At 32.1% G+C, this 14,862-nt stretch overlaps 1 protein-coding gene across 6 annotated transcripts in view; it reads right to left on the bottom strand.

Moving 5' to 3' along the window:
* LOC118196474 (multifunctional procollagen lysine hydroxylase and glycosyltransferase LH3-like) overlaps window positions 1-14,862 on the bottom strand; it is a 118,210-nt gene that overhangs the window by 15,081 nt on the left and 88,267 nt on the right. For all 6 annotated transcript variants that reach the window (XM_085813630.1, XM_085813631.1, XM_085813632.1 and 3 more), the window contains 5 exons: window positions 8,364-8,502; window positions 4,628-4,741; window positions 4,445-4,513; window positions 1,490-1,594; window positions 1,247-1,393 (listed from right to left, as the gene is read on the bottom strand). In XM_085813630.1, coding sequence (XP_085669756.1) covers window positions 1,247-1,393; window positions 1,490-1,594; window positions 4,445-4,513; window positions 4,628-4,741; window positions 8,364-8,502 — 574 coding nt within the window. The remainder of the gene's footprint in view (window positions 1-1,246; window positions 1,394-1,489; window positions 1,595-4,444; window positions 4,514-4,627; window positions 4,742-8,363; window positions 8,503-14,862) is intronic.

Raw genomic sequence — 14,862 nt, 5'->3', positions numbered from 1 at the left:
ATAAAATGTGGCACAAAAAACTATACAAATGCTCTAAAGTACACCTCCTAATTAGAAAAAAAAAAAAAAAAAAATCATAACTGTAAGTGACATGAAGCACTTAAATATTATCAGTGACTTTAAAATCCACATGGAAAAATATGTTTGCAATGCACAGATTTTCAAGAAAACCGGTGTAATGGATTATTTTCACTAAATTTCTGTAATTACAACTCTGTTGTTTATTTCACACATTTTTGCAATAATTAAACTTTTTTAATAAATAGTTTTCATTAACTTCAAATAAACTCTTGCGACTATGTTACCTATTAAACATCATTTATTTAAAGCTTGATACAACTTGAATTTCTGATGAAACTACAATTTTTAGTATGTACCCTCTCGATACGAGACAAAGGGATAAAATGTCTGCTGAGTGTCCTTTATTGTGAGGTACTGTACTTTTACAATTACATGACTGATTTTTCTAGAATATTCAGTAATGTGTTCTTCTTTAACCTTTTGAGTGTTAAGAGTTTGGCCTTTAGATCCTGAAGTTTGCCATAATACTATCAATAAGTGATATTTTTTATAACTTCAAAATGATACTCTCACATTATATCTTGATTCCTTTGCTTCCAATACACATTCAAACCAAAACGGGATTCTCAGAAGCTGACAGAAATTTCTGGGTGTAACAAATTGAAAGCCACTATACTATACAGAATTTTACATCCATAACCCTTGAAGGGTTAATACTGTCACTATAAGAGGCCAAGAAATGGTTGAGAATTACAACAACGTGCTTCGAGCATGGTGCACACAATGATATTAACTTTTACTCCATCAGCAATTTAGCAATCATATTGCATGCTTACAACCTTTATGTTCTGAAGTTATAAATTTTAGACTACACTTTTAAAACAAAAATTGCAAAATTCATTCTTGCATTAAAAAGAATTACAGCATTGTTTTTAATTTTTTTAGGAGTTATTTTGCTTTATCTGTAAAAACAGAAAAATACTTTTATTAATTGAAACTGCAATAAAAATTTCAAGTTTTCTCTTCAACTGGTACGTTTATTTAGCTCTTTAAAATACCACTTACAATAATGTGAAAGTGTCAAAAGATAACATTAACTATGTAAATTAAAATTCCACTAAAGAAATGAAACAAACTTTCACAAAGCTATGTAATTTTAAAATGTAAATTATGCAGCTTTGCTTGGAAAACATTGAGCTAAATAAAATAGATATAATGAACTTACATCATGAGTATACCCTAAGAAAACTTTCTCTTGGACAGGTCTTATATATTCTCGAAGAAAATAAAGCCACTGCTGTTCAAGGCCAACTTGATTCATGTGAATATCTCTTGTTGGTACATTTTCATAACCTCCAGCTAGACGAGGATCCTATAAAGAAATAATTAAATATACATTTTTTAAATGATATAAATTCGGAGTAAAATTAAAAAGGTTGAACAAAAACGAAACAAAAAAAGTCTTTACATTGTTTGATCCATCAGACCACTGACCAAAATTTTCCATTTCTTCTATTAAATGCTTGCAGAATATTGGAGTAACGACTGGGAACCAATAAACATCAGGGCAAGGCTACCAAATACAAGAAAAAATAATAAATAATGCAATATTTCATAGCAAAGTAATTACATAGAAACCGTTCATGTGATTACTGTTAATAAATAATCACCTCTGACCAGTTTTTCTTAAAACATAAACACTGTTAACTGAATATCACCCTCTTAAGAGATCAATTTAACAGAAAACCAAAACCTTCTGAAAGTATAGATAACCATCTTAAGGTTTCATTACAGTCATCTAAAATTCAAAATATAAATCTGTTTCCACATTTTCCAGTGCTGTACCAGGTACAGTAACATTATTAAGTAGTAATGTTAAATAATATAAATGTTTTTCAAACTATTATATTTCATGCATATTTAAATGAATTAGAAATACATCAAACTATTCATTTCTAAGTGATCACGCTTCTTTTTTTTTTTTTTCTTTCTTTCTTTTTTTTTCTTTTTTTCTTCTTTTTTTTGGTGGGGGGAGGGTCTGAAATAAAAGTATACAACTGAAAGTCCGAAATACAATTTAAAAAAATACTTACCTTTTCACAAAGGCCATATGAAAAGGTTTCATATGCAGCATCTTATCTGTATTAGCTCTGATAAAAATAAAAATGTAAATTTCTGGGATAATTCGCTGCGTGTTTAGTAAGCAGCCTGATAACGTTTGCATGTAATTGCTTAAATTACTTTTCAATATGTTCTGTAATGAAGAAATTGCTGAAAAAAATCCCACAGAATTCTTGATGATGTCACGTTTCTCTGGTTGCAGAAAAAGTTTTACGAAAAGTTCTCTCATAGTTGATGCAAAAGAAGTATTTATTTCTATATTACCAATATCAAATCAAATCATAGAAACCATCCAGTTACCGTTGTCATACTTTATTCATTCAAACTTGGGAAATCCTGCAGTAACTGCAGTAAAAAACATCAATAAAACATTCGGTGAAGGAACAACTACTGGCAGTTCCCCATGCCACTGGTTTACAAAATTTCACTCAGGAGATCTAAGAATACAACAATGAACATGTGGCCATCATCCTTCTTCCATTTATTTAAATAAATTACAGGATTTAATCAAACTAGCATGATAAACTGCATAAGAGATCCCTCAGACACTAAATGTACAATTTTCAACTGTTATACTGTTTAATGGCACTTGGCAATAACTGGAAATGTAAGGAAACTAAACAATTAGTTATTTCACAAACACACACACACACACAGAATATATATATATATATATATAAAAAAAAAAAAAAAAAAAAAAAAAAGGAAGATGTTTTAAATTATGCTCTTCTCTTTTAAAAAGTAAAGAAAGATTCTTACAATGAACTACGACTGTGAATAAGAAGAAAATTTGGACATGAATTGGCTTGAGTTTCATCATCTTAATGAAGTATGCTTAGACTTTTAAGACAGGAAAATGAGTAAATTTGAGTCCTGTATGGAAAAACTTGTTCCTTTTATGCTGCTCACATGTGATGTAATTGATGCTCATGATATGTATTGCTAATTACTTATATCTCTTACCATTCTATATATGTAATTTCAGTTCTGACAAATCTTTTCTTAATGGTGTTTTAATAAAAACGGTCACTAGCGTAATTTCTTAGGTACAATCAGATACACCCACACTACTTCCATAAACTCACAGTAAAGCAATGAAATTAGAATAAGTTTAAAAAAATATTATTTAAAACAGGAATGAATTTTGATAACTTTTACAGTTCCTATAAAGCAATATTTACCATTGGGTGGGGATATTCATTAAGCTTTATTGAAAGAAATTCATGAAGTTCCATCATTACATGCAAAATTTGCATAGATACTCAAATCTGCCAACTTTAATCACTTTCCAGAACCTTATCTGTCTGCTTTCTTTTTGCGAAAGGGATTAAACTAAAAAAACAAGAATCATATAAAAATCTGATTTTACACTTATTAAATAAATTCTCCTACTACAAGCACAGAGACTATTCCCATAAATCCTATGTTCTATTTAAAAAAAAAAAAAAAAAATACTATGTGAAGATTTTCAAACATGTTGACCATTTATTTACCATGCAAATTAATATATGCAGAATAAAATATGTTAAGCCAAAAACAACTATACACCATGGTCAACTCATAATCAAGCAGTGTTCTATGATACTTATAATATTATGATCATCGCCTGGTTAAAAATAATTTCTGTTTTAGTAAGGTTTTCCAGAGTCATTCTTCGAGGTAAGTTTTAGCTGCAATGCATAATAATCAAATGATAAATTTCTCAGTAAAATTTTGTCTCATTGACTAGAACAATAAAAGCTTCTTAGAATGTTCTATAATGATTACAATGTTATAATTATTACCTGGTTAAAAATAACTATTGTTTTAGCAAGGTTTTTTGAAGTCAAACTTACTCTTCAAAGTATGTTTTATCTGTGATACCTAAATGGACAATTAATAAAGTTCTTAGCAGAAATTTATTATCTACAAGAACAATAAAATCTTCAGTTAAGATCATGACTGCAAACCATTATAGATTTTATTTACGGCATGCTACAAACATAACTAATAACGATACCTCAAACACTAAATATAAATATTAATTTTTCATATGGAATGTATAATGTGTATGCTATTTCAGTGGTAGCTATATAAATAAGTAAAATTAAGAAAAAATTTCCTCTCATAATTCTTAAATTTATACTCTCAAGGACTGTCAAGAAAAATCATAAGATATGTATGCCTGAAGAAGATTGAATATTAGATCAACCAAAACAAAAGATAGCAAATTATTAATATCATAAATATTTACTTAAATATGAAAATATACAGAGAAAGAAATAACAATCTATAATAAATAACATGGCATATATCTGCATACCATATCTATTTCATAACTGGGATCCAGTACTTTTGAATAGTTTTCGTGGATATATCGATGTTCCCAATCCTAATTTTTAAAAAAATATATAATAAAATAAGTGAATAAATAAATAATCTGAATAAATATTAAAATATCTATGAAGTGAGAAAAATTACCTTACTTTCAACATGCTACACTTACCACTTGATTGGTGTATATTTCATAGAGTTCATTGTGGACATGGCTAGTATCAAACGATTCACTATTAATAAGATGCCCAAAATCATGAAGGTTAGAAACATACATGAAAGTACCCTGAAAATTAAATAAATTAAAAAAAAAACATTTACTTTCATTTCAAGAACAATTTTTAAAAATTCATAATAGCAACAGTGTAAAATTAACCTTTCAAATACCAGCAAAAAAATAGACACATTTCTAAACAATTTCTGATATATGAAAAGAATATTGTAGAAAATATTGTACAAAAATATTGCATCGTCGCTTTAATAAAAGTGAGAGAAGCAGAAAGAAAATTTAACTACTCTAAAAATGATGTACCTATATTTTAAAATTCAAGTGCATCAAAAGCAAACAGAATAACTGTTAACATGATACAAATTAAAATTAATGAATTGGATTAATAGATGCTATTCATATTTTATAAAAATATTTTCATTGTAAAATAAGCTCTGATACTCCTTTTAGATCTGTCCCTATACCTGACCATTCAGTGACTACAAGAATTAAATGCAATATTCTAATGCTTTTACAAACCATTATTTCTAAAAACTGTCCAATTAGGTTTTACAAGTTTACAAAGTATATCTGAAAAGATATCAAAGTTCATTCTCTTTCTAATAAATTAAATTATTTGTTTTATAACTCATTGCACCAAACAAAAAATAATGTGCAACATACTGATACAATTTCTCAAAAGTATACAGAGAAATATAGAGCACAAAAAGTTGTACAGAGACTCTCAACTTAAAATGCTTCAACAAATATCATTTTATGAAATACAGTAAAAAGTCGTTAATTCGGACACCCATAATCCAGATCTCAAAGCTAAAAACTTTCTGCGCATGCGCCGCATTGGCACATGCGCACAGGCGTTTTACGCGTGCGCGTAAGACCTTGACTACTGCGCATATGCGTGTGCGCAAGTGCCGAATACATTTTCGCTTGCGCGTTTAATGTATAACGGACGGTGTAAGCTAAAATTATCTAATTATCTATTTCAGTTAATGTTAATGATTGCGTTGTTCCTTAATCTTCGAATTGGATCCTGCTTATTATTTTTTGCAGACTGTAAGAGCAATTTTATAAAAGTAAACTTGAACTTTCGATTATGTCAAATAGAATTTCCGATGCTGGAACTTCCAAAGGATCTACAAAACGAAAGTATATTTCGATGTCCAACAAACAAAAAGTGGAATTGCTGCAAAAAATGGATAAAGACATGAAGAATATGACAGAGAGGTTAGTGAAAACGAAAAAATTTCGATTGACAAGTTAGTCGGTATTCTCGGCACAGCAATTAACGGGACTTGAACAGTGGAACTTTGTAACTGAACAAGAAATTATGTCTGTTTATAGAATTAAAGAGAAAGTATTATCACATAAAATGAAGCAACTTAAACAACTTACATTGAAAGAAATGTTTAATAAAGTAAACAAATAAATATTAAGCTTTTTTTTTTTTTTGTAAATTTTGATACCTTTTAGATCATAATTGTTCTTTATTTCATAAATTACGGTTTCATATTTTTAATTTTAGAATTTCTGCATGCCATCTTACAAGATTTAAACTGATGATCTATAATCTGGAAAAATCGATAATTCGGAATCGCCGAAGTCCCGACGAGTCCGGATTGACGACTTTTGACTGTATAGAGTCATGCTGCACTGAAGCATACCAGAGCCCTGAATACGAAGGTTCTGAGACTTCTTTACTTCTTTTAAGTAACTGAACCATAATTTCAGGTGAAAATTCTTTTGTTCTCAAAACTCTTATTTTAATAATGAACAAGCCTTAAAAATTTATTTTAACTTCTGAATGAAATACTTTAACAGAGGCTGAGACTTTTAACCCTTTGACCTATAACTACGAGTGACTCGTGGTAAAGAATTTGTGTCATAAACAAAAGCCATGAGTCTGGCTTGTGGTGAGGAATTTGTGCATAAAATGCCGCATATTATTATTAGAACAAGTGATTGGAGTTATTCTACATCGAATATTTTTCCTTTGATTGTAACGTCAGTATTTTGTTTTTTTTTTTCAGTTGTTTCTGATGAAACTGGATGATCTGTTATTTTAGTTCCCCGTAAAGCTTTGTTATGTTCACACATTTCAAATATAATTTCGTATAAAGAATTAAAAAACTCTTATACCCATCATGCCAACCTCATCATGTAATTATTTTTGTCAACTGATCAATTTGGTTATGATTACAACCTAGACGTCTTAAAATTACTATTTGTACCTAAATATTGTTTATTATTTTGCAATTCCTTTTGTTACACTGAAATATATATGTCATGAAAAGTATATATTTTGCGTCACTTCGGGTACACGGCTGACTGACATGGCACGTGATCGACTTTCTTGTTTACTATAGCTCACACATTTGGCAGATATCGTGTTGGCCAAGGGGTTAAAAGAAAAACTACCATCCACATGTCAAACTTTATTCTCCAGCAAGTGCAATGAATTTATGGTAGTGGGTAAATTTTTCCTTTTTTTGAAAGTACATATCTAATGCTAGCGACTTTTATGCCGTGCATAATGCTAGTGACTTTCCACAGAAAACAAAACTCTCATACTTTTTGGAACAATGTAACCAAATACAGAGAATGAAAATAATCACTTAAACCAAATTTTGCATTTGTTCTCAGCTTATAAATCAATCTTCAGATTTGGAGGAAATTTTCCCTGACCCATTCATTCCACCTGACAGTCTGAATTGCATCTGCAGGGGATCAATGTTAGAAAATGTTCAACTCTTCTGCTTCTGTTTTCATACCTATATATCTCAATTAAAATTACCTTCTAGACTATCACACTCTTTCCAGTATTTTCTTTATTCTCATTAGTGATGCTTTAACTATTAAATCTCTTTGCACAGGTCTGCTCGAAAAATAATAGTCTTTATTCCTATGATTTTCCTTTGAAATGGTACATTATACTGCATAAAATTTAGCCAAAGCCTAGTTGAGTTTTTTTCTTAGGTTTTGAGACAAACTGTAATTCTGACAAGGATATGTATTTTATTTCATCACTTAACTATTTATCATTGATTTAATAATTTATTAAATTTTTATTCATCTCTTTGCATTTTAACAAATTTTAATTTTTACTATTTAATTAATCTAATTGTTAATTATTTTATGTATTTTTGCTTCTCTTTTCTAAGGGCCTTCCTTAGGGTTCTATTTATTTTAGGAAGTAAGCACTATTTAAATCTATTAAAGATCTTCCATCAAACTGGAGCAAAACTAGAACTATCAACAAGTCCATGCTTAACAATATCTTTAAAATCAGAAAAGCGATTAAAATTATCACTAAACTATGTTGCATTACAGAATTTTCAGTTTCTTATTACATCTTAATGGCTATTTTTGAAAGTAGATAAACTAAACTCCAAGGTAGTTTAACTAACAGTGAAGGAAAGAGAACAAGTAAAGATGACACATTATTCAGATTTTAGATCATAAAATGGATAAGTAATCTGTAGGAGTTTCCAGTTTTACAGAACTCTTAACTTACTTAAAGCATATGAAACAGTTTAATTATTTATTTATTCTGATATATGAAGTATAAATGACTATCTCGAAATTAATGATTCTTTTTTATAAATAAATTAATTTATAAATTAGAAAAAAAAAAAAAAAAAAAAAAGAAAGATAGAAAAAATTTATTGCAAGATAAAATTACCTTATCTCGCAAATTTTTGCAGAAAGCCATATCAGGATCAAGCAGTCCATGAATAAATGAAGGATAATTTTCAATATCTTTCAGAAGAGATCCACGAACCAAATATGCATGATTGATATATGGAACATTCCACACACCCCTGATAAAATAAAAAGTGACTGTTACACACAGCAGATCTGACAATACATATAATCATATAATAATTAGTAGTTAAACATTTACAAACATAGGGCAACAAGGATATAAGTTTCCTTAAATACATCCTCCCTTAGGGAAGAAAAAACTTAGCAGATCATGAGAGTTCCAAGATTGCTGTTTTGGAGTTATCAAATATGAACCAGTAGGCATGAAATTCGGATTAAAGACTGAATGTACTAAAATTTTATGCTTGGCCAAATCTCCAAGTATTTAAAAAAAACTTAATAAACAATAATAACCCTCTACAAATATTTATTGAAGCATGAAATACTCCAATAAAACAACATAGTAAGTAAGTTGCTGTGTTGACCTGCTTCTAAATTCTGCATTATACAACAGATGAATCATGCATGATCCATGGATGTGTTTCATTGGGACTCTCGGATACTCACAGAGCTGAAGGGATTAAATATTGGTGGTAAAATCAGTGGCATAAATCTTTATCCATCTTTCTTGTAATGAAAGGCTGCTGGCATGTTGTTGCCACTTATTGGAATATTGCCTCACTATCACAGAACTCAACAATCATGACATCCCAATACAATTTTTGTAAGGATATGTGTCCATACAAGAAAGAACTGTACTGTGACATTATCAGGATTTTAAAGAACAACAGAAAGACACAGAAGGAAAAAAAAAAAAAAAAAAGACATTTCAAACTCAGATCACTCTAGTTTTCTTTGATATTTGTTATTTAAAATCCATCATTGTTAGCAAAGGTACAAATTTATTTTAGTTACATTTTGCTTATTAAACTCATGATAGCTTTAAAAAATTAATTTAAAAATATTTTTAAAAACTTTTTAGTATATTTCATTGAAACTGTATTAACCCTAAATAGTTCTTTTATAATTTTTGATCAATGAAACAGAAGAGGAATAATAAAGAACAAAAATCCTTGCCTCTGAATACAATAAAATTATTCCTTCTAATTAGCATAGCAATGCTGTATCTTTCTTTCAAAGTCAGATCTCTTCAGTCTTGCAAGATTCAATACAAATTTCTGTTTAAAATGAATCTTTCCAATAGTGCAAGCACACACACACACAAATGGATTTCTAATTAATCTCTTAACATAATCAACTAAGCACACCAAAATTCCATCAACTACATTAAGGTACGTAGGTAAGTTGAAAAATAAGTTTCCCTTGTCGACTGTGGTCAGAGTTGTGTATGAAAGTCAAAAAATAGAATGAGACATTAAAGATATGACATAACTTTATTTTTCCACATAGGTACCAAGTACATTGAGACATTTGTCATATCACTATATAAGCTTCAAAAAGCCCTCCAGGAAAAAATCAGGGCTTTGCATATGGAAGAAGCGTTGAACGGCTTGTTTCTGGCGTGAAATGGTGGACCCACGTTTCATCCCCCGTCACAATCCGAAACAGAAAGTCATTGCCATCTTCATGGTAATGCACGAGATGTTCCAGGCTGACCTCCATGCGTTGTTCCTTGTGTGTCGAAGGAGGTGGTCAAAGGAGGAAGTGAGAGCGGTTATCCGCTATGAATGGGCACGTGGAGTATCAGGAACAGAAATTCATAACCGCCTCGTGGAAATCTATGGGCCAGGTGTGATGTCGAAGCAAATAGTGCGGAGATGGTGTCGCACATTCAGTGATGGACGTCAGCAAGTGGAGGACATACCGAGAGCTGGACGGACGCGCATGGCCACTACAGATGCAAATGTCAGGAATGTGGATGACGTGATTAGAGCGAACCAGCGTATCACCATCAATGAAGTAGCGGAAGAACTTGGAATCTCACATGAGCGAGCTCAAAACATTATCCACGACATTCTTCGATACAGAAAAGTGTTAGCACGATGGGTGCCCCGACAATTGACCTCAACGCACAAGAAACAACGCGTGGGGGTCAGCCTGGAACATCTCGTGCGTTACCATGAAGATGGCAATGACTTTCTGTTTCGGATTGTGACGGGGGATGAAACGTGGGTCCACCATTTCACGCCAGAAACAAGCCGTTCAACGCTTCTTCCATATGCAAAGCCCTGATTTTTTCCTGGAGGGCTTTTTGAAGCTTATCAAGCGATATGACAAATGTCTCAATGTACTTGGTACCTATGTAAAAAAATAAAGGTATGTCATATCTTTAATGTCTCATTCTATTTTTTGACTTTCATACACAACTCTGACCACAGTCGACAGGGAAACTTATTTTTCAACTTACCCTCGTATTATGAAAGCGTTTCATTTAGAAAATGATTTTCTCATCTATCCAACAGTGTAAATATCAAAATTCCATGAGGATTAATCATTAAATTACTAAGAAAACATAAGCATTAAAGAAACTGAACAATTAAAAAATCTTAGTTTGGGAAAAAAAAAATCACTGCAATGGTGACCGCAAAAATGTTATATGAAAAAACAGTAGTTTATACTGTTACGAAATGTAAAGACGTGGTAAGATAGCTTCCCCGCAAAGCAGTTTTTAGGGTTGCCATAAAAGGGCAAGGAAAACAGGGTTGCCACATTTGGCAAGAAATTGCCCATTTGGTTACAAAATTGGCAATATGCCCTGGAGAGATGGAGAACCTTCTGGAACGAATTCTTACCGGTTTAGCCCAGAACATTCTTGAACACAAGCCGAAAGCTATATAAACCCTGCTATTCCGCAGTCAGTTAGTGTGTCAGAGAGTCTGCCTCGTCTAGCGAGCCGTGCGGAGTCGATCGAGTTGACAGCCAGGCAACAAATGCCGAGTGTGTCGTCGAGTGCACCTAAGGAGTTTCTTAGTGTATCACAGTTAGTGCATCATCAAGAGAGCATTTACGCATGCACAGAAAGTTTGTAGCTTTGAGTTCAGGATTATAGACGCCCGGATTAAAGACTATGCACTGTATTTTAACAAATGGTTAGCAGTGTTAAAAATAAATTATTTCAATTCTTTAAAAATAATTTCTTACTGCAGCTCAGTTGAAAAACACTGATCCTGAATTCTATGTGGAAATATGTTATGGATTCATGGCCTAAATATGTAAACGCAAATGACTTAGTTGGAAAGTTAAATTAATGCAAAAATTTTCGGTCAGGAATAAAAACAAGCACGAAATTAAAAGCAGTTCTAAGTTATGACCTTGGATAGATTTTAAAAATGTTCCACAAGTAATGAATTCTCGCAATTTGAGTAGATTTGATTCTAATAAATTCAAAAGTAGAGACATGATGAGAAATCATAAATATTACAAAAGAGAGGGTTAGCTTACACATAAGTATAATGATAATATCAAAAACTATCTAATTCTTACATTCATAATGATTAGGATGCACCCAGATGTTCTTTTATGTAATCTTTTTGGTCATATTTTAAAAGATTGTCCATATTCCTGTAAATGTGAAATGAAGGGCCATACAAAGAAATACTGCACTGAGAATAAAAAAGAACCTACATTAAACGTCTGTGACCTTGATGATTCTTCAGTAGCAAATGATATGCACTTGACAAATGCTTCAATTAACATTCTCGTATTATGCCTTCATTGATTGGCACTTAACATATGCTTCAATTAACATTCTCGTATTATGTCTTCACTGACTGACATGACACCAGTGGCATGTGTTCTTAAGAATCGATAGGGAAAAGTCTGGGAATAAATACTTGGTCTTGCAGAAAGGAGTTCTTTATTTAGTTTTGGAAATCAAAACTGTGACAGAAAATCTTGGAGCAACAGTTACACACATAAAAAATGATGATAGAATGGGAAAAGCTATTCCAATGTTAACTCTTCCAGATTCAGCTCAATGAGTTATTTATTGGTTGGATAAATGTTCTTAAATTTACCCTATATTGCCTATATTAGAGGCCACCATACTTTGTCTATCAGCTAAGCAAATGTTTATCCATTTATGAGGTTAGATTGCAATAACGAAAATCCATGTATTAAATTAGAAGCCTATGAAATAGTGAAAATAATATATAATATTTTTTCTCCATCCATTTTATGTACTGATGTTGGAGAAAATATTTTAACTGAAGCTATTAACTCTATTAACTCTCAAAGCAAAGGCATGAAACGGAAACTTTTAAATGAAGATCTCAATAAATCTGGGGAAAAAAAAAAAACTCAGAACAGAAGTACTTCAGAACGAAAATGCCTCTTTAACTGTTAAAATTCAAAAATTGAAGCAAAATAAAGTAGCAATTAATTATTTGCAAGAGAGAGAAACCTGTAAGTAATACACCTATAAAAAAAATCATATGAGCTCTAAAACGCTGGACTACCTATATCTAATTAGACAGCTGAGATGGAGAAAAAATTCTTTAGACTAACTCATTATAAGGAAAACTTGGAAATAAGCAATCTTGTTATATGGCACAATACCTTAGAACAAAAACTGCCGCACTTCCACACACACCCTGCTCATCAAGACATATTTTCCTCGCATAAAAATACTCCAACACAGGAAAATATCGAAATCTTTACAGATGGATCTAAGATTGGTAAAAATGTAGGTGCGGCTTTCGTTATATGCAACAATGGGCAAGAAGTTCATTCAGAAATTTATACATTAAATGATATGGCTTATGTGTTCCAAGCAGAGATTCTTGCTTTAAAAAAAAGCACTCATCTGGATAAGTTCCACAATAACTGACAACATTCCTATTCGTATTTTTACAGATAGCCATAGTTCCCTTTAAAATTTAAATAGTGATAAAATTATGAAAAGAAACATTCTGAGCCTAAAAGAAATCATAAAAACACTTTTAGATTCCCATTCTCTAGAGCTTAATTGGATTAAAGCTCACATTGGAATTGCAGGGAACGAAAAAGCAGATTCCGAAGCAAAAGGAGCAACACAACAAGATCAGACAGATGTTGAAGTGCCACTTTCAGAGATTTCGGCCAAACGTCAAATTCTGCAAGAATCACTTAGAACATGGCAGCAAGATGGGATGAGGACTCTACACAACGTTCCACTTATGTCTTTTTCCTACAAGTTTCTCTCTCTCGTATACAAACAGATCACATTTTAAATCAAGTCTTGACAAATCATGGTAAATTTCCACAATATATTCAAAGATTTCATAAAAAGAACACAAGATGTGGCTGTGGAACAAGTGGAGAGTTTGCAGGAGCTCTCCATTACATCACGTCTTGAAAGAAAGAACATCTGTTTTTCTATCACCATTGCCTTCACTGGGAACATTGGCGAAATGTAATTTTACTCTTAATGCCATGAAGTCAATTATACATGTAAACAACTCAGACTTTTATTGTTAATCCTACAATGTTTATGTTATTCTGATTGTTATTTTTCCTTCCATTCACTTCAATGTAATGTTCAATTATTTAGTCACTATAGTGTTGTAAATATACAATTTGCTACATCTGTTGCACCCGTACAGCAACGTGTGGAGGGGCTCCATCTTGCATGAAAAGGATTTCCCCCAGGCATTAGCTTTGCTGAAGTGCCGGAATGACAAAGCTGTTCATGTGGCAATATTTCTCTCTGGTAACAGAACAGATTTCCGGTCCTGTCGGGGTAATGTTCTCATAGAAGAATGGACCTACGATAAATTCCGCTGTCAACCCACACCAAACAGTTACCTTTTGTGAATGTAAGTGAATTGCTGTGATAAGCAATTGACTTTTGCTCTCACCTTTCTTGCCAGAATGGAGGTGGATGATGCTTGGCCGTGAAAAATCTTATGGGAAGACAAGGCCCACTTTTACCTGAATGGAACTGTAAATACCCAGAACTGCCGAATTTGGGATGACAAACCACCACATGCAGTCACAGCAATTCACTTACATTCACAAAAGGTAACTGTTTGGTGTGGGTTGACAGCGGAATTTATCGTAGGTCCATTCTTCTATGAGAACATTACCCCGACAGGACCGGAAATCTGTTCTGTTACCAGAGAGAAATATTGCCACATGAACAGCTTTGTCATTCCGGCACTTCAGCAAAGCTAATGCCTGGGGGAAATCCTTTTCATGCAAGATGGAGCCCCTCCACACGTTGCTGTACGGGTGCAACAGATGTAGCAAATTGTATATTTACAACACTTACACCTGTAGCAAATTGTATATCTGTTTATATGTTTATTTGAATTTTTCTATTATTTTGTTATTATTTATGTGGGAATCATCAACGCCCAATGCTGAATTAGAATACCAGCTGACATCATCAGTATAGCTCAGTGTGAATCACTCCAGACAGAGTCAGATAGCCTCCAGACGTGGTCAAGAGCGGAGGGTAGATGCGAGCAGACGGCTCGTATGCCTTCAAGAGTTGAAGAAGACAGACGGTCTTCTTTTAATTTTCACCTTTAGCT

Source organism: Stegodyphus dumicola, chromosome 3 (genome assembly GCF_044657685.1).
Source record: "Stegodyphus dumicola isolate Sdum_Otavi_A_Nest chromosome 3, ASM4465768v1".
NCBI lineage: Eukaryota > Metazoa > Arthropoda > Arachnida > Araneae > Eresidae > Stegodyphus > Stegodyphus dumicola.
This window is presented reverse-complemented; position numbering and strand designations above follow the sequence as displayed.